The 25289-nt window shown below is 38.0% G+C and overlaps 1 protein-coding gene across 1 annotated transcript in view; it reads right to left on the minus strand.

The window, feature by feature from the left end:
- The window catches only part of HCN1 (hyperpolarization activated cyclic nucleotide gated potassium channel 1), a 208130-nt gene that overhangs the window by 67360 nt on the left and 115481 nt on the right, over nt 1-25289 (minus strand). Inside the window, exon 4 of the mRNA XM_075527431.1 lies at nt 6343-6561. Within this exon, the coding sequence (XP_075383546.1) occupies nt 6343-6561 (219 nt within the window). The remainder of the gene's footprint in view (nt 1-6342; nt 6562-25289) is intronic.

The raw sequence follows: 25289 nt of genomic DNA on the forward strand, positions 1-25289 counted from the left end.
AATCGTCTTAATTAGACATCAAAATATTTAAAAGAATGCACACAAATAAAAGAATTAACATATCTACAAATTCTTTTATGTGCATGTTCTTTCAAATAACAGTATGCACCCTGTGAAACAGAATATCTGAAAAGTTTTTTCTGAGCTGCAGCCATTTGTTTTTTCCCTTCCAGAATGTTTTGTAATTCAGTTATACAAAATATCTTTTAATAACTTACTTTATTCTAAGAAATCTCGTTGCTTTCTACAAGGATCAGTAAAGTTCACAGAAGACAGAAATACTACGTCTATCCATTTAGCAGCCTGTCACCTGATGTTTGCCAAAACAGCATAAGATGATAAGACAATTCAGAAATAATCCAAAAGTCAAGAATTCCAGACCCATTTCTAACTATAAGACACTCTGGACTTCCAAATAAAATCACAAAACCAAGAATTATAACTACCAGAAACAATCCACTGGCTGAGGCAATGATGCTCAGTTATGCCTAAATATTTAGGGAATAATGAATTTCTACTTCGCAATGCTGTGATGACTATAATGCTTTTGCCACAGTCAATACTCGGTCCTGAAGGTCCAAGACTTTATGAAAATTTTAGCAACTCTTGCACCTGATCATTTGTAACACACTTCAAAAATTGTTTACTATTTAAAATACTGCACTGTGGCAAAGCTAAATAGGATATGTATCTATGCAAGCTGATGAGATTTTTATAAAAACTTGCAAAAATACAAGCTGATAGTCAGTGACAAGATTGTGCTTTATTTCCCTTTTCTTCTTCTTGCGAGTAAATATAACTACAGGATAAGGTAAACCATCCCTCATTCTCCAAAATAAGTAATTCTTTTGAGGTGGCATGTGTACCGTAGGACAACTGCACAGAAAAGATAAGATTTATCTGCCAAGTGGCTCACCTCCTCCAGCACTCTGAACATGACATGACCTATTGCTAAAATTATGCTGTATAAGTGAAAACGGGCTATTGTCAAGTAAAGAAAAGGAGTTGAGACCAGTCACAGAACATTTTTGTGTTACGCTATTTTCAGGCTTTCTAAAAACCACTAGCAGCATCAGAAAAGCAAGAGGTCCATTTTTAAAAAGAATGTAACACAATGAAAAGCTACTGAACTTAGAAATCAGTATTTCATGAGAAACTTTGCTGATCAGATCAGATTCAGGAATTACATGCTAAAACTCCAGTATTGCAAGTTCAGCTAGGCGTCGAAAATTCAAGTTCTGCAATTTGTATTTTGAATATCTGTCCAGTTTAAGCAAAAAAAGCCAGAACAAGTAGATTTTCAAAGATTTTTATGAATGGCATATATAATATGTAGGCAATGGAAACTCTTCTTTATCTGTTTCACTCTAGCTCATCTGACTCTGGACTCCAGCAAGGGCAAGCTGACAAAAAATTGTATTTACATTTGCATGTATATGGATATTTATATTGAGTTTAATAAAAAATATACCAAAAGCTGGCACAAGCCTAGTTAAACAGTGATGTGGTCCTGAGTTTGCCATAGCTCTTCCTTTGCTACGTATTTGCATCATACCAGAATTGCCATTTCCTAGACTCCTGTGGAAATACGCAAGTCCCTGATACTTACAGATGAGATAGACACAGATATCTAAGAATTTCCAGAAAAGTCTTCTAGACACCAAAGCTGTACTAAGGAGCGTGCCAAGAACTTGGTATCTGGCTTGTTCCACCTTCAGTTTAACCATGAAGTGCTTGAAACTTAGGAAAACATCAAAGAGCTGCCTCCTATTCCACATAAGAAAATGCAGAGGCATCAGTGGCTGAATGAGTGGCTACCAAGTCTTGATTTACTCTGTGGCAGAGCCCCTTCACCACACCCTAAAATAACTGCTCAGAGAAAGAAGCACGAAGAGGTGGTCCCCCTTCCCAGTTTTCGAAGGTAGGACCTCAGATGTCTCAGTGCACAAGGTGCTCAAGTATGTACTGCAGCCTCACGGAGGTGAAGGGAAATGGTAACATGCTTTGGCTTCTGCTGCCCAAAAACTGTCCCTGAGAGCTTGATGCCTCTTGCAAGCGCATGTCGAGTGTCTCCCCATGGACTACACAGACAATTTAGATATCCAAACTGGAGGTGTGAGGAGCAGACTCGAAAAGCTAGTGCAAGGTCTTGTGCTGGAAAATCTAAAGTCACCCCCCTGCTCTAACCCAATTATTCATTTGCAAACATTTCTTTGGATGCTTAAGAAATGAAAAATGAGCAATCTGTGCTTCAAATCCTAATGCTGTCTATGTAAAAATACCCTATTGCCAATTGGGTAAGTTGCTTTTAAATTATCTTTATATGCAATTATTGCTTTTTCTCTGTAGAAAAGTACGTTTAGGTCCTTTTCTCCGTTTGATCAAGACTGATTTAACTGAAGATGTGCTAAAAGACCATAAATTAAGACCATAAGATAAAAGCAGAGAATAGGGTTAGAAGGAGATGTCATTTGGGACATTTGAAGTTGATGTCAAGCCCAGAATTCTTTCACAGTTTTAATAATGATTTAACATATCTTCCCATGACTGGGACAGCATCCACTATATGAAGATAGTTGTCATTTTTTTAAATTTTATATGATATATATATGGTTGAATTAAATATATTGTATGCTTCTTTACTACTTGCAATTGATTAAATTGCTTTGATTGGTTTTCCTATTTTGAAACCTCATACAGTTTTTTGAGCTGCTTACCAGTAGAGAAAAATCAAAATATACATAATGATAGCGTAATGAAAATGGATCTAATAGTTGTCATTTTATCAAACCAATTTAAAAATCTTTATGAGCATGAAATAATCTGTATGCTAGTACAAATCTTGCTTCTATTAGCTTGTTGTGACTTTGTTCCTGGATATTTTATGCCCGTGACAGACTGGAACAGAGGAAATATTAACCTGTCTTCAATCAAGACTATTCAATGACATCCACAGCATTAGGTGAACATCTTCCTATTAAAAACTGCCAACATCTAAAGGAAGAAGAAATATTTTACTAATGATCTTTAGCTCCTTGTCAAGTGACTGTTCATTTGGCTGCTTTGTTTCACACTGGTTTGTTAACAAGTTCTGCATATGCATTTCTAATTGTTTCAAATAAATGTTGCCTTTGCAAAGGCAAATGTCTTTGAGATGTGGTGACTTCCTAGATACTAGAAAATGTCAAAGGAGTTATCACTTAAAATATTACTTTTATTTACTACTGCATTCATCTTTGACTTATACCAAAGATGGGAAGGAGAGTGTTAAAATGCTATTGATTCATTGATTTATTCTGTCCTTTTACAAGGTAGAATGGTCTGTCAGACCTTCTTACTGAAAAGGGGATATGGATTGAGTATACTTGGGTTGGACATGTCTTTCTCCTTTGTCAGGTATTGGCCCATCACTCATTGATACCAAGATCTGATGTATGTGTTCAATCTGAGAGGTATTTTTTCTCTGAGAACAGTTCCACCCACTTCAGCAGAAAAACATCTGAACTTCCTCAAAGTGACCAGAATGTACCAATGCATCCTTTTTTGTAGCATTTCTTGGTATGTGATTTTATTGTCTACCTTCTACATTTGACAGCTTATAATCACTGTTAAACCACTCTGATAAATGATGTCTTTGGCCCATAACAGTAAACATGTGGAGCAATATTTGCTTTCTTACCATTCTTTGATTTCTCTCAGCATGCAATGCTTGGCACAGGTCAAATTCTTAGCCGGTGCTCTTAGATGGGTTTTGATGTATTTGGCTTAATGAAAGCTCTCTCTTGTCTTCCTGTGTTTATTTCTTCCATTTTGAATTACGCCTGTTCTAGTTTTGCATACCCTGAGCTTTGGGAGGATCTGAATGAGGAAGATTTGGTGATTTCAGCAAATATGTCACTTCTAACTGCCTTCAGTGTGAGAAGGATCAGAACTCTCCTTCCCTTAGTTGCATTCCACAGATACATTTATGAGATATTATTTTAGCTACAGCAGAAAAAACAGTCAGCTACAGTCAGGAAAAAAAGAGAAGTAAGATTTTGGCATGATATTACTCAGAGAAGAACCAAAGAACAAACTCTTTCTTCATCTCCGCTATTATTCTATGTTGCCTAGCAATTCCTGTTAATTAAATTTTCTGTAACTCTTATAAAGAAAACAATGGAGCCAAGAAATACACAATCCTATATATGTAAGACTAAAAAAAGAAGTTGATCCTAGCATTTAAGCCCAAAAAATCAAAACAAGTCACAGCCTCCTGATTTTTCCAATTTTTTAATTCCAGGAGAAAAAAAAGCAATGCACTAGGCAAAAATAGATATTGCAGTATATATATTAAAACTCTGAAACCTGTGGCTGGAGATTTGATTTACCTTTTTTCAAGTCTCAGTTACGTGAAATATAAACTATTTTTATTGGCAAATAATTTAGAAAATATGCTGACAAAATGGACAGCACAAACTGGTCTTTGAAATACTCATTTATCTAGTTTGCAGAGTAAAGAAAAATATACAATATTGATTAGCAGTATATATTAATGGCTTATAATTCTTAGGCTATAATCAAAGATTTATTTCAAAATATATGATTAAACTATAACAAAGCAATGGGAATGAATATACAAACATGTCAGTACAGTTGTTATAGCTGATAATATACATACGATGTCAAGGTCTCAGAAATCAGTAGAAAAAACTTCTTGAATTAAGGCATTCTTTAGCTCTAGCCCATAATAACTGGCATACAAATGGCTGCCAGAAAAAGAGAAACATTTTTCTAAAGCACAGAAACATGCAATTTCTGGCTCATTTCTTTCATTCCTGATTGTCAATGCCATGCTATGTTTTTGCCTCTGATGTCAGGAAACAAGTAAGAAATAAAAACAAAAAGAAGAATGAAAATGTTGAGAGCTGCAGGAACTGAAAAATGCCAGACATTTCTATGCTAATGTTTAATAAAGTGTGTGCATTAAAAACAGAGAAAAAAAAAAAGCTTTGTTTGCTGTTCTGTGAAAACACGAGAAATGCAATACCACTTGTCTGCTGCTGGGTTTTAATTTACACCAAAAATGCAAATGAAACTGGCTTTACTCAACACAGTTTAAAATATATGAATATCTTTACACATGCACTATATTTCTGATGCTCAAAACATTGTGATATCATGCTGCAGCCAGCAAGGTCTGAGGATAACAATTAAAATGAGGTTTCAGGTAGATGGTGACATTTCTGCTGATTTCATACATCTGTGTATGTGTGTGTACATCTGTTGACCCTAACCTCTAATGAAACCAGTTACACTAGGTTTAGGGTTTCCTTCCCTATGTCTTCCTTCATGTCCATGGTTAAGATGTTTCTGCCCCACAGCTCCCTACAAGTGTCCCATTTTGATAAAATTACTTCCCTTTCAGCTGGCAGAACAGACCCAACAAGCCAGTTAGTTTGGGTTAAGTGACCTACCAGGATTCGCCCCGTGACTTTATACTGACATGGATTAGGGGGTGTCACGTGGTCACTGACAGAGCTCCAATTTTTAGAGGTTTTAGCGCTCACTCTTCCTCTCCTTCTAAACCTCTCATTCTTGCTTATGTTTCAAGATATCACTGTGTGGGCTTTCTTGCTTACAAACTTCTGTTTTAAACAGCTGTGAGATTAATGTGTCTTTCTGTTACTGGACTTATAGCTCATCCCTTACCTCTCATCATCTCGGATATATTGACCCCGTGGTCTTGCTGCATCTCAAGCTTAACAAAACTGAATGTAAACTCTTTTTCTCTCACACACTCTCAATTCCTCCCTCTTTGCCTGCTTGTAAAGAAAACACCCCAATCCTTCCTACTCATATCTTTTTTCAGCACTTCTCTGAGGTAGTTACAAACAAAACTAATTGATTTGGTCTGGTTCTTATGTAAAGGCCATTCTTTTGATATGTTCAAGTTATCCCTAACTGCAATCCAAAGGAAATTGTATAGATGTGCCCAAGCTACCGAGCTCAGGGCCTTTGTTCAACCTACCTACAGAGTGTAGCACAACGGTACAAAGCACAGTCTGAACCAGGGGATGGAGTTTTCACAGAAGATTTTACGGAGTTTAAAGCAAGTTTCACATCCAAGATTTCATTCAATGCATGTGACACACAGAACCGTCTCCTTCCTAAGGAAAGTGGGTTCTTGCAGGAATATGTTGAACGTATGGCGCGTTCCGAATTCGTTCGTTTTCAGTGAAATCTGCTGCAGGATTCAGATGCTACTAGACTATTTAATGTAAACTCATATGGCCTTTTCCACAGTTAAAATATCCCATTAATCTATGTCAAGACTTAAGGAGTTACGTTAAAATGAGTTACCTTTTCTTGATATTGTCGCCTTGAGGAATCCAGAGACTGAATGAGGGCAGTGGCATGACCAACAAACATGGCATAACAAGTTGCCCCCACGATCATACTCAACATGGTTATCCAGAGGTCGGACATGCTGACAGGGGCGCGGGCTCCATAACCAATGCAAAGCATATGGCTCATGGCTTTGAAGAGTGCATATGAGTACTGCTTTCCCCAGGAATCGTTCTGCAAGAAAAGAGACAAGTGACTGAGCCAGCAATCAGCTGAAGGGAAAAATACCTTTGTACCTGTATAGTGGGATCATAGATTACTGGCTCTGAAAGAGCAGTCTGGTAATGTATCCTCTGTGCATGAGAGGAGATATTCCTTCTAAATTGATTGTTAGATAAAGCGTCAGAGATTCTGCCAGATAATACTTAGCACAGTGAGACGTAATAAAATTGACTATTTTTAGCACATGGTTGTATTCTTAAAGGTGGGTGTTAACCTAATTACAAGGAGACTAAAGGTCAATTTTATTTTACAGTCCATGGCAGACGGATTAGAAAGAGCTGAGCACGCAGACTTATCAAGCACAAGAAGGTAGTATTTTGTTTTAATATGCATGAACATAGTCCTATGGCCCCATTTCTTTCTTTTCAGAGTTGTTCATTTTAACACATAACCACATTTCATCTTACCAGCTGCTTCACTTCCCAAGGACAGAAAAAAAGCATTATTTGTCGTAACCTCTGCTTATCCTGTTTTTTCTTGTAATATTGTGTTTACACCAGAAGCATTTCAATTCAAAAGTCTGTTTATTCTGCAATCATAGCAAACCCATGTTCGCGGTCTGTGAAACCCAGCTGAAAAGAAAAGGTGAATACCTGGGTCCTGCATTTCTGATGTGCAGCTACCCCTTCCCATTCTCTCTGGGAGATAAGAAGGACCTGACAGCTCACTCACAAGCTTTTACAATTGCAAAGGTGTTGTCAGCATCCTCCCTTTAGCTTCACATACAGACAGTCAAAGGGGCTGTTCCCAGAGAAAAGCAGACACTTTAACACATTCCAAAAAGCCCTGGGACTCCTTGTCAGATTTTTCTATTTTCCTTGCCAAAGGAATGAAACGAGAACAGTTTTATAGCTGTTGATCATCCAGTGACCAGGAAAACAAATTGTGCTTGGAGGCACGCAGTATACATGAGAAGACACAGTATTTACCACAAGGAACTGAGAATAATTTCAGAAAAGAGGAAGTGAAGAAGAAAGAACTGGGATGACATAAGTAATATTAGGCAGTTATCCAGTATAGTGTCTAATATACAGGAACAAAAATAATAAACCCGTTAACATAAACAAATCTCCAAATCAGCAGTAGCATTTATATATAAAATTTACATACGAAATATCAATATTTGTGTCTGTCTTCCACCCATACAAGCTTTGCTCAGACGCTCTTGTTTCTCAAAGAGCTTCAGGCTTGCTCTCTTGCCATTTAAATGCCAAGGTTACTAACTATTCTTGTGCTTTTCATCTACCAAAATGCTTTTTCTAGACCCCCTATTAGCTAAAATAACTGGTAACAGGGAATAAGCTAACAATTCTTGGATTGCAGATGACAATTACTATTTATTCAGTAATATAATAACTTACAAATTAATGGTTCCTCTGTATTTACACTTGTTTCTAAGTTAAAGCTTTTCAGATTTGTGAGCTGTTTCTGTCTTCACAAGTGAAAATTTTGTGTTGTGAATACTGCTAAGGAATAGGTTTTCGATGTCCGTACTTAAAAAAAAAGAAAAAGAAGAACTATTTTAGACTGCTGGGAATTAGGGGGGTTTCACTGAGCAACAAGGAAATAAGTTACCTTTTGTTTTGGGGCTTTAAAAAATACTCAAAAAATGAAAGAACTGAAGAAGCTTCCCTGAAAAATCTCCAGTTCAGGATTCAAATACCCAGCTAGAGAGCACAGAAACTCCTTGCTGTCTGGGTCAGTGCAGGTATTTTAATGCAAGTTCCCTGTCTCTCAGGAAAGCAGCTTACAGCAATCAAGGCACAGTCTATGCTGAAGGACTTTCCTTCCAGCTGGTATCAATCTCCTTTGGATGGAAATAATTAATAAGGGAATTGTTAGAGACCCATATCAAATTCTTTAACAGTTGCAGCTTGATATAGGCTATATTGGGGAAAACAATAAACTGCTTGCTGGAAAAAAATATATCTGTTTTTTAAGGCTACAAGTAGCATTATGAAAGCCACAGTATTCAAGAGGTTGTAACATCAAAACCTCAGTTGTTGCAGGGCTCCATACAGTGGATCTTGCTCCTAAACTATATTTTTTAGCAAAACTATTACAAATATTAAATAAAAATAAAAGCTGATGTTGATCTTGTCTATGAATCTTTCCTATCATATCCTTGGTGTGATAAATCTCAATTAAGATTCTTTCAGTAAAATGACATTTTCACATCAAAGTCTGAGTTAATCCAAATGCTGGTTGATTTTATTTCTTGACTGACATCCTTTACAAGTCTGTGAATTACAGTTTCAAGTAAAATACCATTGTCTTTAATAAAGAATAAGAAAATGGAAGTGAGGAGAAGCAAAAAGAAACAAAATACAAGGAAGGCTTTCTACTAAGAATGTAACAGGGTGAGTGAAAAATAAATACTACTTGAGAAGTAGTACCATGAGGGAATAAGTGACCTGTAATGACAGAAGAGAAATAACTAAAAATGTACAACAAAATAAACAAATATATGTTTAACCACCTATCTACCTTTGTATATAAGCCAAAGTAGGATCCAACACCTCAAACAGTTATGATTGTATCTGAATCCAGCCTGGAGGTCAAGGCCATCTCAAATGGCCATCTTGTTATACAGGCAGCATTAGATATTACAATATAGCTTGTGATAGGCCTTGTACCAGGCTAGGCACATTTCAGACATCTGTGAATAGATGGCCCTGAGGAGCTGGTCCTCAGATGGGTAGAAAGGGTTTAGCAGAAGGAGAAAAAGACCTGGTGAAAAAGCCTCACAAAACATTTGAATTCAACTCGGATTTGGTTGCTGAAAATACTTGCCAATGCTTTTTTACGTGTTTCTTTTCCTTATTAATCAATAGGTTCTTGTAGAATCAGTTGCAAACATGGGTCTTTTTAGTTTCTATGGGGATTTTTTTTAAGATGATGCTGAACAAATACCGTTGCAGAGGGTACAAACTTCAGTACAGTTACCTGTGTTGTTCAATGATTTACCCCAAATATAGAAACCACTTAAAAATAACATTGGTTCTCATGTCAAATCCTATAAATCATGTATGCTACTACCAATGTTCCTATATGAAATAATACTTATTGTTATTTAATTATTTTTCTACTTGTGTTGTATAACTTAAGGGTCTGGCAGGAGCAACTCTAACTTTGTTTCGATGTGAGGCTGGAATTTTCCACAGCCCCATTCCAATGTGCTGCTCTTTGCTGTACAAAAGTGAGGAGTGGCAATTCCTCTGCTACTAGCCTACAGAGTTTTTTTTTTTTTAATAAGAAGCATTTTTGCACTTGCATCATAACAAGATTTTTACATAACACATTCACAGACAATATCCCTGAGTTAATAAAAGTCTATCCTATGAAATAAATAATCCTGTGTTTATATAGTCAGCTTTTCTCTAATATAATTGTTAAATATTAATATTTATATAAATACATGTCAAATTTTCTCTAAATGGCCATATTTTGGTTTTAATGTATAGATTAAAAAACCCCCAAAACATAAACCTCTATGAGCTGAAAAAATCTCTTACCAATCAGTAAAAAAGGGCATTTAACTTCTTAGTTGACAATGGGTTGATGACTGTTTCCAGATTAGCAGTAATCGGTTTAAAATGTTTTAAATGAAATGACATTAATTTGGAAAAACTATTAAAGACTGTAATTGTGAGAAATACCAAAGCTGTTTATCCGAGGATTGATTACATAATCTAGCTTGATGACATTAGGAAATCCTCACATTTGTGAAAGGAATGGTCACTGATCATTTGCAATTAGTTCTGTAAGTATATACATTAACCTAGCTGTTATCCTGAAGAACACATTAATCACGGAGCATTTCTGATTTTTAAAGGTCTGTTTCCAAGCCTCTTCCTTCACTGCAGGATGCTATCCTTTGTCTCATAATTTCACATGAACCTGATAGAAATAACTTTTTGTAATATTAACTTAAAATCACAGAAAGGTCACACGGCACTTTCTAAGGGACAACAATAAAAGGCAAATTATTTTTCTCAGCAGATTAAGAAAGCATTTCTACATTACTGGAATCTATTGAGGTTTTTATGAGGAGATTTTGTTGTCATCAGACAAACCCATTCCACTCCCATACTGTAGTCATTCCCTCAGGCACAGCTTATCTTCCCTCAGCCATACCCATGCACTGAGATACAAATTGATTTAGAAATCCTGTAACAAGCAGACTATTGCACAGACAGTAGTGGTTTCCACATTTTTGACTCAGTTCCTTTTTCCTTTCCCATCATGGTGACTGCATGTGTCACAGAAATGGTCCTCTCAGTTTGCAAGGGCGTGCTTTGCAATCATGGAGCAAAGATTGACTTTGGAATTAAGTGAAGTGGTTTCTACAAGGATCTTGAACTCACACTGCTGATTCTCCCTTTCAAAACTGCAGTAGGAGTGGGTAACTAGCCTGTCCCTACCCGTAAGAGTTTGCCCTGTAATCCATCACACACATCCATTCATGCCCACCATTGCCTTTAGGTTGTTCTGAAAGTAAGCTGTATGCGAAGGAGGGAAGATGGATACAAATCTTGACAGGATATAGATGGTTTGTGTCTATGCTAGTAAATTAAAAAGTATCAGGAAGCATCTACAAGCTCTAGAACTTGGTTCACATGGGTATACTCTTCGAAACACCCCTGGTGTGGCACTGAACACGTAGCACTGTCCCAAGCAATGGCAGGTCTACTTTGGAGCTGGTGTGGGTGAGGAACCATTCCTTCTAGGCAGCTGGCATGAGCTTGTCCTGTGCTGAAACCCAAACGAGACTAATACTATGAACACAGTAGGTAGTTCCTATCCCAGCCCTACCCCAGTGCCCATTAAAAGTGGGCACTTTTAATTTATGAACTTGGAGGCAGCTAGACAGTCCATAAGTAAGTCCCCTGGTTTTAACGTTGTCACAGAAAGTTATTGCACAAAACGAATGTCAAGTTCAGGGTGGGGCTTCAAAGGTCGAAGAAAACACAAAGCATCTTTGCTCCCATGGTAGCACATACTGTAATGCAGTAGTGGCCCCAAGGAAACATCTGCCTAAAATGTGGAGGACATGAGCCACTTCTGGTCAAAGCTACTGTAAAAATTACAGTCCTTTCCAATGGGAATTCAATTAAACTGTATTTGTGTCTTATATGGCCATAACATGTTATTTGTATATATTTATTTGCAAGCCATTATTTCCAACAGTTTCTTAAGGACTTCTTAAATTTAAGAGTTATTTAAAATATAGTTTAACTAATCAAAAAGGTGTGCTAAGACAAGGCTATACCTGCATGTTAATGACATTTCTAGTAGGTATGTCAGACAGAACTAGAAAAAAAGACACGTGTTTCTTACCAAATCCTGCATCATCTAAGTTCAATGGCCAAATCCTTCCAACTGTTGCACTTAACTTTCCATAAAAGTTTTATTGTCTACAAAAGTTTTATTGTCCTCAAATGTTTCTCGTGCTTTCGATTTGGCATCTACATGTCTGCAAATTCTGGCTCTGCTTTCGTATTTCAGAAAACAAGTTATATCCATTAGCAGTAATTTCCCTGTGTCAACTAATTATATGCATGAAACACTGATATGAGACTAGAATTGGGCCTCTGTATGAAATCTATCATCTCAACAGTAATCCATATATAAATTTTGATATAGATATATAGCTTACACACTTGTCCATCAGTCAGTTGCATAATTTACTGCCTCTGGCTTCATACAGTACGTTAGAATGACAAGTTAGTTAAAATCTCAGACAGAAAATTACAGCAAAATACCATCTCAGCATTTCAACTTTCAAAGAGTTGTTTGAATACCGCAATGAATAACCAAGTTGGCCAATGGGAAAGTTGTGCAATATTTATTGTTTCAAAACTCATCCAATGGTGAATGTACTATCATGCAAAACCTCTACTTCTTATCACAGCTATTATTACTAAGAATCTCTTGTTGTTTTCCAAAAGTAGTTAACAAAGGCAAGGTGGGATCAGACTTGGAAGACTAAAAATTCTGCTGTTATTCTAAAAATCTTAAGGAGCGCAAGGAAGAAGAGCATATTTTAGGAAGTGTGTAAGTACATATGATTTAAGGAAAAAAAACTGAATCGGTAAGCTCAGGGGAATAAGCAGATGTCTTCCGAAACGTCTCAACATTTCTCTCTGCTGATATGTGCACAGATAACAGATGGTGCAAATGACTCAGCATATACTTTCAAGACTGATACTGGCAGAAAAATTTTAGAAAGGGTTTGGCATTGCATTCCACAATAAAAGAGGTTTGACTGGAGGAGCAATGACTAAATATTACATATTTCATTTGTTCAGAGTCATTACGTGACTTTGCTGTCATTACAGCTTATTCATGTTTTGGTGCTCTGTCTTTGGCTCTAGCGAGCAAACAAAAACAACATAGTGTAACACATCTTTCTTTTTCTTTTGATTATTTTTCCGGATGCAGAAAAAACTAAATATTTATCTGCTAATACATTCCCCCATTAAAAGCAAGCAGCCAGAGTATCTACCTGTGATCACCTTTTCATGGTAAGGATGAATAATTTTCATTGTAGAATCAGTGTGGCAATTCATAAACAGCAACAGAAGTGCAGATATTTGGCTTATGCACACAGCCTGGTCTTTCACATATATTTTACTTATTACGTTCACATGAATAGGCCCATTGCATTCAAAAGGACAGTTCAAGAAGATACGCTCAGAATCTCATAGGGGAGGCTTCCCTGTACACTGCTCAGTACTGCTCTTTGTTCTGTGTATCTCTACCTAATCAGAGATACAATCACGAATTCCTACAGCTGTGTATATAAAGTTACAAAATAATAAAATAAAGCTTATGGGAAGAATACTTTTTCTATTCTTTTGCCTGTGAATCAGCTCGCTCTGACTCATCCTTTTGTGTGGTCACTGTGCTCCCTTAACTGAACCCAGAAGACTGAAGAAAGTTTTTAATGCATGAATCTAATTTAAAATAACATTCCATTCCAAAGGATTATTTCAGTAAGAATTTTTAAGGAATTACAGCTTACAGAGCCATTACAAAGCTTTTATAAAGTTTAGAGTAATATGTTAAAAGCACAGACTATGTCTGTTTTTCCCATGTGAAAATTTAATGGTGCTAGGAAACATTCTCCCACCATGGAATTTGATTACCTGTACTTGTAATTTTTCAGAAAGTGGTGGTTTTGGCTCAGGCCAATTAATACTCTCCAAAAGAACTCCTGAACACAACCTGAGAGTTAGCACAGGTTCACATGAGGTCACTTTGCCTTGGTAACTAAGAAGTCCAGTTGTACGGAAGGAGGCTGTGGAGGCAATTGACTTCCAGGAGAGAAAACAGACCTGGGCTTGTTTAATCTACCACTATAAATACAGTCCCCATGTCAGTCAGTCAGTGACAAACTAAAGGATGAACATTGGTGAAGGAGTTTTCCAAAATGTACCTGTTGCTTTGTCTTATGCCCATCTGCTGGAAAAGTGAGATCAGAATGCAGTGAAGCAGTCGGGCACTTTTAAAGGTTTTGTGTTCCAGTGCCTGAAAGAACGCTCACAGGATGTGAGTTGCTTCTGCAAGGGGGAAGTCAAGGGGCTCTACACTTTGCCTACAGTTGCAACTAATTTTTTATACATCTGTTTTCAAACTCATTAGGTGGCATCATCTTTAGTAACAATGACTACCACTGGAAAGCATTCCTTCTCCCCTCTTTTGAAATCAATTTCATTATCACAAAATACACATAAAAAAATAAAGTTTTTACAAATGCATATTACTGAAACTGCAGATGTTATCATGCCATTCTATGCTGAACTTTGTTCTTTGAGATCCTTTTATGGAAATTTATCAAATAATCTAAAAATATGATTAAGACATTTGGCTTTTGTTCTCCTCTCCCATAGCACACTTGAAGTTTGATGGAGTTCAAATCACACTGGTTTTTAATCCTGAAAAAACCCTGAAGTGCCATTGTTTATAAGGGATTGACTGGAAGAGATACACGTTGTCCGCCGAAGGGAAAATACATTGTAATCATAATAAGTACACAGTAAGTATTGTGTGGTCACAATAAGTGATTACAACAACTAAGTACATGTACAGGTGTTTAGTAAACATAATTTGACTAGGCAAGCAATGCACCCCAGAGAGAAACACTTTCTTACAAGAAAACAAACAAAAAAAAATCAAAACAATGGCATGTCTAATAAGAGAATACATACATCCTGCAAGGAAGCATTTTGGTTGAGAAACTGAAGTTCATGAAATAGCACTGTTCTGGAGAGGAAGAAAATCAGTGTGCATTAAAGATACTATATCTTTTCTTCTGCTCTTTTCAGTTGGTGAAAGGAGCTGGATATGATGCAAAACAGTTTACTTAACAACCCCCAAGCATTGAATCAAATCATTTATGAAATGCTTTTATAATGCAACCATTGAGAAAAGCTTTGAATTTTCAACAGTAGCTATCTGATAGTGAAGAACAGGCAAACGATAACGTGGGCTTAATATAGTACAGTTCTGGGAGATGGCTGAAGGAGTGAAGTGACATAAACCTGACTCGTGACTCCACAGCGTACTGCTTTACTGAAAACTGTTAGGAAGAATCTCCACCATCATAGACAATATTTGCAACCAATTTAGAAAAGAGAACTCGGCAGAAGGAATTGCATCTCTCTATTCTGTGAACAACTCAGACTAGACAGCAAATTATGTGAAGCATCTGATCCCAAATAAAATGACAAATGAAAATGATACGTTTTTGGCAGTGGACATTTAGCTTTCTGAGTGCTATCACCATTCTCTTTGAATCAAAGTGATTCTGAAGCTACATAAAAACAAGGAAGGAAACAACTAATGTAGCAAGTGGCAGAAAAGGCTATTATTAGGAAAAGGCTAGGCAAACTTCATGATACATAAATTGAAAGATACATAGACAGACATGCACAAAATCATAGTATCACAATGCTTTCTCACTAAGAACATCTCAAAATCCTGATTTTCCAAGAAATCTAAGAATCATAGAATCATTAAAATTGGAAAAGACCTCTAAGATCATCTAGTCCAACAGTCAACCCGACACCTCCGTGCCTACTAAACCATGTCCCAAAGTGCCACGTGTACACGTTTTTTGAACTCCTCCAGGGATAGCGATTCCACCACCTCTCTGGGCAGCCTGTTCCAATGCTTGACAACACTTTCACTAAAGAAATTTTTCTTAATATCCAATCTAAACCTCCCCTGGCGCAACTTGAGGCCATTTCCTCCCATCCTATGGCTTGTTACTTGGGAGAAGACCGACCCCCACCTCGCTACAACCTCCTTCCAGGTAGCTGTAGAGAGCAATAAGGTCTCCCCTCAGCCTCCTTTTCTCCAGGCTAAACAACCCCAGCTCCCTCAGCTGCTCCTCATCAGACTTGTGCTCCAGACCCTTCACCAGCTTCGTTGCCCTTCTCTGGACATGCTCCAGCACCTCAATGTCTCTCTTGTAGTGAGGGACCCAAAACTGAACACAGCATTCGAGGTGCGGCCTCACCAGTGCTGAGTACAGGGGCACGATCACTGCCCTACTCCTGCTGGCCACACTATTCCTGATACAAGCCAGGATGCCATTGGCTTTCTTGGCCACCTGGGCACACTGCCAGCTCATGTTCAGCTGGCTGTCAACCAGCACCCCGAGGTCCTTCTCTGCCTGGCAGCTTTCCAGCCACTCTTCCCCAAGCCTGTAGCGTTGCATGGGGTTGTTGTGGCCCAAGTGCAGGACCTGGCACTTGGCCTTGTTAAACCTCATACAATTGGCCTCGGCCCATCGATCCAGCCTGTCCAGGTCCCTCTGCAGAGCCTTCCTACCCTCAAGCAGATCAACACTCCCACCCAACTTGGTGTCATCTGCAAACTTACTGAGGGTGCACTCGATGCCCTCATCCAGATAATTGATAAAGATATTAAACAAGAATTGCCCCAACACAGAGCCCTGGGGAACACTGCCTGTGACTGGCCACCTACTGGATTTAAGTCCATTCACCACAACTCTCTGGGCTCGGCCATCCAGCCAGTTCTTTACCCAGCGAATAGTACACTTGCCTAAGCCACAAGCCGCCAGCTTCTCCAGGAGAATGCTGTGGGTGACAGTGTCAAAGGCTTTACTAAAGCCCAGGTAGACAACATCTACAGCCTTTCCCTCATCCACTAGGCGGGTCACCTAGTTGTAGAAGGAGATCAGGTTGGTCAAGCAGGACCTGCGTTTCATAAACCCATGCTGGCTGGGCCTGATCCCCTGGTTGGCCTGCACATGCCTGCTGAGCACACTCAAGATGATCTACTCCATAATTTTCCCCGGTACCGAGGTCAGACTGACAGGCCTGTAGTTCCAAAGGTCCTCCTTCTGGCCCTTCTTGTAGATGGGTGTCACACTGGCAAGCCTCCAGTCGTCTGGGACCTCCCCTGTTAACCAGGACTGCTGATAAACAATGGAGAAATACTTTCATCCTTCTTCTATATACATACATACTCTAGCAAAACACTTTTTAAGTATTTGTAGAAATGTGTCCTTAGGAAAAAAAAGAAGTGGATTACAGTAGATTAAAACAGTCTAATATAATCCACTCATAAAGGCAAATGTGTCTACAGAGGGTCTGAATCTGTTTTAATCTGCTTAAAAATGAATCAAGGTGAACCAACGCTACTTTCACACAGAGAATCAGCATAAATGTTGAGACTAGGATTCAGGAGATTCAGTGTTTTAAACAACAGGTTCTTTGCCTGGTAAGGTGATGCTTGGTACCACATAGGCAAATTCAAATATTTTTCTCCTTAGTCTAAAGATATAATTTTTATCATGTTTTATATTGTCTTTAAGTAATGTAGTTTTTAACGCAGTGGTTCAGTGTTGGTTTTAAGCATTCTTCTTCACTTAGCTGGTATTGAAGGTAACACTTTTCTTGTCCATTTTGTGATTTATTTCCTAACCTGATGCCTTTGAGACTTTAGGCTACATCTGGTTAGTTTACAGTTCTTCAGGAAATTAACTTACTAAATATCAGAGCCCTCAAGAGGCTGGTCTGCTTTTTTGGCAAATCACAGTCCTTCATCAAATACTATGTCCTACAAAAAGCTGTGTATTATTTTACTAGGCAGTGACAGCAGGAAGCAAAGGAGTTTTGCAGCTGAAATCCTATTTTGGCTCTATGAAAAGAACAAACCTTGGTGTCAAAGCAAGTAGGCTGGATCTAGGTCAGAGGCTTTTCTTTTTCTGAGAACTCATCTGAGTTTTGCTGATGACCTGTTCTTAAATTCAGATGCCCTAAAGCTGCAGGTGCTTACCAGAGTCTGCAAGACTTTCAAGGTAATAAAATAATATAAAGAAAAAATTATTTAAGAACCTAAACGCAGCCCACAAAATTATGCCTATGCATTTAAAAAAAAAAAAAGACTGACTCATAAAAAATTCATTTGCCTGTTCTACCAGACAGAGGTTAACCTAAATAGTAGAAAACTGTCCTAACTTTTGGGGTACCAACTTCATATTCTGAGGGGAAGAAAGGGGAACAGGCTCCTCTTCTCTTTTAACGCCATTGAGGGAGTTGACAGAGCACCCGAGTGACCCTGTAGCATTCACCTAAGATGTGAGGAGCACCCAGGTCCCATTTCCCGCTCTAAAGTCAGGAACGCCCCTGTACAACCAGCAGTCCATGCCGCTTGGTCACTCTGGGCCCTCTCAGGTAAAGTCACCCCAGCATGGGACACAGCGCCAAGGACAGCCAGCAAGGCCAACTTCGAAACCATGGCAGTACGGCAGAGTCACAACACTGTGACACTGTGCCCACGCTTCTGGCCTAATAGGAAAATTCACATGGACTCAAAAAGTGATCAGACAAATGACTGGAAGAAACACACAGTGATGGCTATTAAACACATGGATACCAGCTCGGGATCCAGAAGTCCCTCAGCCGCAAATTTTTGAAAGCTTGTAGGATATGCTAAAGGAACCATCACTCCATGCTTGCTGTGGTTTGACCTTCCTTGGGCATCTACTCCTTGCCACCCTTGGAAAGGGGTCAGACAGACCATGGGCCAGGCTTCACAAGGCCACTCTGTCTGTCCTGCAGTCCCACCTGAATGAACTCTCAACAGCTGAATCATTAACTTGGATGCAGCCATCCATTCACTTTGTCTTTAGTTTACTGTTCTCTTTCCTCTGCCCACTTTCCTACCTCTTCCCTAAAACGTCTTGTATTCTTCACCTGAAAGTGAGGTGCACTAAAGCCATTGATGCATAGTTCTAATTTCGTGTTCAGTCTTTTGTATAGACTGTTTCATTGCATTATTTTTACCTGATTAGTGATCATGTGGGATATAACCTCTCCTACTATCACGTGTAGTTTTCAAACAAATAGATTATTTGTTGCTGATCAGAGAAACAGCAGTTCAAAGACATTCATTCCTTGTTTTAAACTAACTACCTCCACTAAGATTTTTATAACCTAAAGAAGAGGGAAAATAATATACTTTGAATAAGTCAAATTTGGAAAGAGTCATAAATTTGGCCAAGTCATAAATAGGCTTCATTGTTCTATACTTTTTTTCCCACAGATTAGTGAATACAGAAAAGGACTAAGTCATAAATTACAAAGGACAAAGTAATGAATTCATGGGTCTAACGTTTCTTTAGCCAACTTGCCTTCTCACAGCTCCATAGTAAGTATTTATGAGACACCCGTTCCATCCACATAGCAATGGTAATGCCACTTAACTGTCCAGAAATGCTTGGAAAGCTTATGGGATACTTTCATAGCTGCAACATAAAAAGTAAGAAAGTTTCTTGCTGCATTTAAGAATTAAACTGCATGCTTTGATTACAGGAAGATCCACAAAATTATCCTGCAGAACAACTATAACATCCACCTGCTGAGTAGTTTAAAGGAATTCAGGTTCCTCAGTCTAGATACCAAGGATGAGAATGCTCTGACCAAAATGGGTAAGGCTGAGGCAGATGGCTCAGCCCAGAGGACAAACCTTGGGGAGAGACCAGTCACGGGAGGTCTAGGATTGATGCTTGAGGGAGAGAGGAACAGGAAGAACACTACGATCCTGAGTGATGGAGGATGAACAGGAATAGTAACACTGCATTTCATTTTGTATTGTTTACACATGGGTATCTACAATGACCAGTGGCCCAACTTGTCTTGGGTTTTGTTTGCAAGAATAGGCAATAAGGGAGGTAGGCATAATAAAATTTCACATCAGCTGACTTCAGGAACTTCACTTTGATGGCTGAGTTGGCGAGTCTCCCTAGGCTCCCTACACAGTCAGCAGAAATCAGACTCCTGCAGATGGTGATTCAGAGTAGAAGTTTAATGTGGGTGCTCTTTATCACCTCCAGGGGAGAGTTTCTCTCTCCATCAGCTGCAGCAGGATCCTATTCAGCTAAAGCCTCTCCATTACCTCTCTGATCTACCCTGCTGAGTGGGCCTGTGTTTTAGTGGATGGACATGCCTCCCCATTTCTTCCTTGCTCCTGTGCAGTGGAGAAAATAAAATTCCGAAGGACAGTCTCTTCTCTCAAGCTATGATTTTATTTTATGATCCATGGATTTGCTCTTGCAATTGAATCTGACATTCAGATTGGGATGTGAGTTTGCCAATGCAAAGGCTGAGAAAAGTCACTGGGGCTCTGTAAGAGGTGCTGGAGATTTGACTAGGTGAATTCAGCTCCAGCGCAGTGGCTTTAATGTAAGCATACTACAGTGAGATGGTATCATAAACCACAGATAGGAGCAAACGAGAGACAAAAATAGATACCTAAAGAGAACAGAGGAACGCTCAGAATGCAAACTTCATAATTATTCAATTACATGGATAAAGTTATACAGCAGAGAGCACACAATGAGAGTAAGAGCTCTTGGATTCAGGGCACATATTTGAATATCCACATTTTGAAGGCACGGCATTTACTTTGCTCGAAAAAGGTTGAAAAGGATGTTAAATTGGAAATATTTTAAAGGACTCAGATTCTAATGAAAATAACATATATTTACCAAACATTGTGTTATCTAACTTGCAGATGGTTGGAAACCTTTCTCAGCTAGAAGCTTCACATTTACTGGGCACAGGCGAAATGACAAGATTGATCTTAAAAATCTGGTATCTATTATAGGTTTACTATAATCAGAAGAATAGTCTTTTTTACTATTAGTTGGTCCATTGAAAAAAAGTAATCAAACCATTCACTTAAGAGAAATTCAGCCAAGTTTGCCTTGAAACCAGTACCATGTCAATGTTTGATTGTGTTAATAAATCTAGCCACCCACAGCATTATGTATGGCACTAAGTATGAATACTGATAAACAACAATCATTTATTTTTATTGCAACCATGTTTCGCATCCTCCAAGCACACAGGTACAGACAAGTTTTAGCTGGCTTACAAACAGTTTCATAATTCCCACCAAAAACTTACAGACTGAAGTCCTCATTTCATTGAAATTAGGTTTAAAATGGTCTTGAATCAAATCTAATTTCATAGAATCATAGAATCACAGAATCACAAAATATTTTGGGTTGGAAGGGACCTTTACAGGTCATCTAGTCCAACCCCCCTGCAATGAGCAGGGCCATCTTCAACTGGATCAGGTTGCTCAGAGCCCCATCCAACCTGACCTTGAATGTTTCCAGGGATGGGGCATCTGCCACCTCTCTGGGCAACATGTTCCAGTGTTTCACCACCCTTGTTGTAAAAAATTTCTTCCTCATATCTAGTCTGAATCTATGCTTTTTTAGTTTAAAACCATTACCCCTTGTCCTATCTCAACAGGCCCTGCTCAAAAGTTTGTTCCTATCTTTCTTATAAGCCCCCTTTAAGTATTGAAAGGCCACAATAAGGTCTCCCCAAAGCCTTCTCTTCTTCAGGCTGAACAACCCCAACTCTCTCAGTCTTTCTTCATAGGAGAGGTGCTCCATCCCCCTGATCATTTTTGTGGCCCTCCTCTGGACCCGCTCCAACAGGTCCGTGTCTTTCCTGTGCTGAGGACTCCAGAGCTGGACGCAGTACTGCAGGTGGGGTCTCACCAGAGCAGAGTACAGGGGCAGAATCACCTCCCTCAACCTGCTGGCCATGCTTCTTTTTTCAGATCACATGGCTATTTCTTCCTTCTGAAGTTTGCATTAAAATGCCAGAATTCTTGATAAAAAAAGAAAATATATTAAAGTATTTCTCAGGTCTAAACTTTACAATCAAACCTGTGAAAATGAACAAAATCACTCTGTGGGAGGAAGTTCATCAGAGGAAGTATATCAAAGGAGCTTTCATTCTTCAAAACAGCAAAATGCCATGTTTTCCCACTATCTATTAAATGAAAATTGAGATTTGTTATTGATTAGAAACATGGGTTATATTGTATTTGGGTGAGTTTTCATTGATACCACACATATTTAGTTGTTCATTCAGATTATGCATTCAGTGTCACCACTGTAAGTCAGTAATTTAGATGGTATTTTTTCTGCTTGAAGTCTGAAAGATTTTAAAAGCAAAAGAGTAAAACCAATAAGCTTTGTTAAGCCCTAGAAATCCTTCCTCTTTTATTTACTTGTACATATGCCAACTTTATGTTTCCTCAAATCATGCTGAGATGGACAAGTGCACTGGCTCATACTTTTTTTAAAAATAGAGGTTTCAGCTTCAGATGTTGTATTTCTATTTAAACTGCCTCATTCTTTCTTTCTCGTCCCCACATTATTTTTTTGTGTGTGTGTGTTTTGCCTTCATAATTCAACTAAGCTGGTTTAGAGTGAATATATTTTATTGATCTGCAAAACACGTTCAGTTAGGAGCAGTGCAGTTATACTGTTAATTCTGAGGGCATGTGGCATTTCCAGGATGCACTTCCTTTCAGCATTTATATGTTATCCTTTCCATAAAGAGCTGTTTTGTAAAGATACTGGCTGCAAAAGCCTAAGGGAACCTCATCCTTGCATAGTCATACAACTTAGAAATAAACTCATTTCTTTTAGAGTAAGTTTCATACTACTCCATTTAGGCACGAAAGAGTATGTAGCAGCAGGAAGGTATTGTTGCAAGAATAAAGCCATGACAATCAGTGTTAGAAAATAACAAGAAAGCAAAGGCACATTTTATATGTTCTGCATTGCATCTGCGTTTAATATACAGTGATGTGGGTAAGCGACAGGCAGCCTTTAGGTGAATAATATCGGTTACGAGAGCTTAGAGAGAGACATCTGCGTAGGTCCAAAAATTCTGGAGCCAAATCTCCCCTCACATACTGGAAACGTAGCATGCCTGCCCATTGCCCCATTCCTGCCCTGCTCACCTTTCCAGGGTGAGCTCTTGCATCTTCTCTTCACATGAATCTGAGTTAAATTTATATTTTGCTCCCAACAAAGGTTTTTATCATGCACCATAAACTTTATTTCTGAACATCTGCAAAAGCTATTCAAAATAAATAGAAAACACCCTCAAATATTCTTCTGTCAACTTTGTTTTAGCAACATTTAACTGAGTTTAGATTTGGCATAAGTTTTCTAGTTGTATCTAAGAGATAAATTTAACAGGTTTTTTTCTATTAACGATAAGCATAGGTATATTACTTATCATTGCAAAGAGTGACAAATGGTTGGTGCTATGCCTTTATTCCTGCCCACTACTCAATTACTCTCTGTAAAACTGAACTAGCAGTCTGAGTAGACTCTGCTTGAAAATATCACATCTAAGTAGAAAGTTGTTCAAAAACAGTCATGTAAGTCCCCCCCATCTATATCAATATAGATAATCCTTTTCTGATTATATGTACTATTGTCAAAGTGCTAGGCTACCCTCAAATGCAAGCTAACTTCACTCTCTTCCAAATATAAAAGATCAAGTACATGACTACACTCTAATGTATTTTTGCCTAAAAAATATGGAAAGGGACAAAAACATTTTATGGAAATCCAGGAGAAATTACGTTATCTTATTTTATTACAGATTAAGGCATCTTGGATGGACTAAAATTATACATGAGATAGACTGGGAAAGGTATATGAGTCATCTGTGAAGAATATGGGAACTATTTTCTTGTCTCATTCAAATGCCAATTGGTGATTTTCAAAGAGATTGTTTCAAAGCATAGCTCTCATTGTATTGGCAGTAGTGCAAATTGTGTTATTGAACTAGACCTGATAGTGTATATCACTGCTCCAATCCTATTTGCATGAGATTGTCATGAACCTTTTGTAATAAACCCAGCCATTCAAAACAAAGAGAAAAAAAGTATTAAGGTAATGTCAATAATGTTCTTTGGAAATTTAGGAAAAAGTATTTTTATTTTTACAGCTAGATTAAATAGATTAGCAAATGATTTATAGCAGTTTTTTTAAATACTCAGCAATTTTTTAATGCTAAGATTGCTATTCCTCCACATGAGAAAAGAACCCATTGCAAATTATTAAAAGTGGTATATAGACCAGAGAAAGTCTCGTACCAGGGCGTTGTTCTTTTCCTTATGTTATCAATAGTATCTTCTAAACAGTAAATTAAATGGACATAAAAATCCAGGTAGCAGAAAAAACCCAAAAACTATTTAAGAGGCATTTAATGTTTAAAGTAATTGATAAAAGAAAGTGCTCACTGCTTGCTCATACAAGTAATATGTACATATCTGTCCACAGACTATCTAGAAGATACTCTTTAAAATTTACTCATGAATAATAATGTTAAATAAGATGCTGCACATTTCAGACAATGTAAAATTTGTGGAATATTACTGTATTTCTCCTACAGAAAATCCTTTCCATCATTTCTATTAAATTACATTATTTTCTGAAAGTTTTATACCTCTGTTTGAATTACTTCAGGCTGAGTCTGCTCAAATGAGTGTATGTGCAGAAAGCAGGAGGAGCAGGAAAGGGGAGGGAAGAGAGCAATGTTAAAGAAAATTACCCTACTCTTTTAAAACAGGCAAAATACGTGCAGCCTAAATCTGAATGAGTTGTGTACATCCCTGGCTTATACGTATAAAAAGTATGAGCAAAAACAGTTCAGACATTAAGGAAAATCAGTAGATTAAAACAAATAAAAGAAAACAATAATGCCGTATATTTTCTGCTTTTCTCATGTTTTGGTAACCAGAACTGTATGCAAATCGAGAATTCCAGTTCTACAGGGAATTCTACTTGTTTAGCTTTTAGCTTCATTCTGAATTAAAATGAAAATATGAAATATTAAAATTTCCATAGAAGAAGTAGTTCAGAAATAACTAGATTTAAAACTATTGTTATGATACCCTCTTGCCTCCCTCTGGGATTTTGGGAATCCAGATTACAGATCCTATAGACTACTGATGTAGGTTTGGTGGACACAGGTCAATGGAAACAAAAATTTCTCAAGTGTCTGATGTACGAAAGTGCCTTAGTTCAGAATTACATGACCCAGAACAAAGTATCTTGCTTTGATTTTCTCTAATGTGAAATGCAAGCATTCTAAATGCACAGTTTCAGGTGGCCAATTTTTATGCCTAATTGCATCTCAATAGAGACTTCTCTCCAGATGTACTTTAGATATTAGGATGAGTCAGGTGCTGAATAGCCATGTGTAGAAAGTTCAAATTTGATACAGCAAAACCCCTCAGTTAAAAGCGGTAACACCAGTGCTCTTGAGAAAAACTGATTGTGATATGGCTGATAATGACACCTTGGCAAC

This window comes from Mycteria americana, chromosome Z (genome assembly GCF_035582795.1).
Source record: "Mycteria americana isolate JAX WOST 10 ecotype Jacksonville Zoo and Gardens chromosome Z, USCA_MyAme_1.0, whole genome shotgun sequence".
In the NCBI taxonomy this organism is placed as follows: Eukaryota; Metazoa; Chordata; class Aves; order Ciconiiformes; family Ciconiidae; genus Mycteria; species Mycteria americana.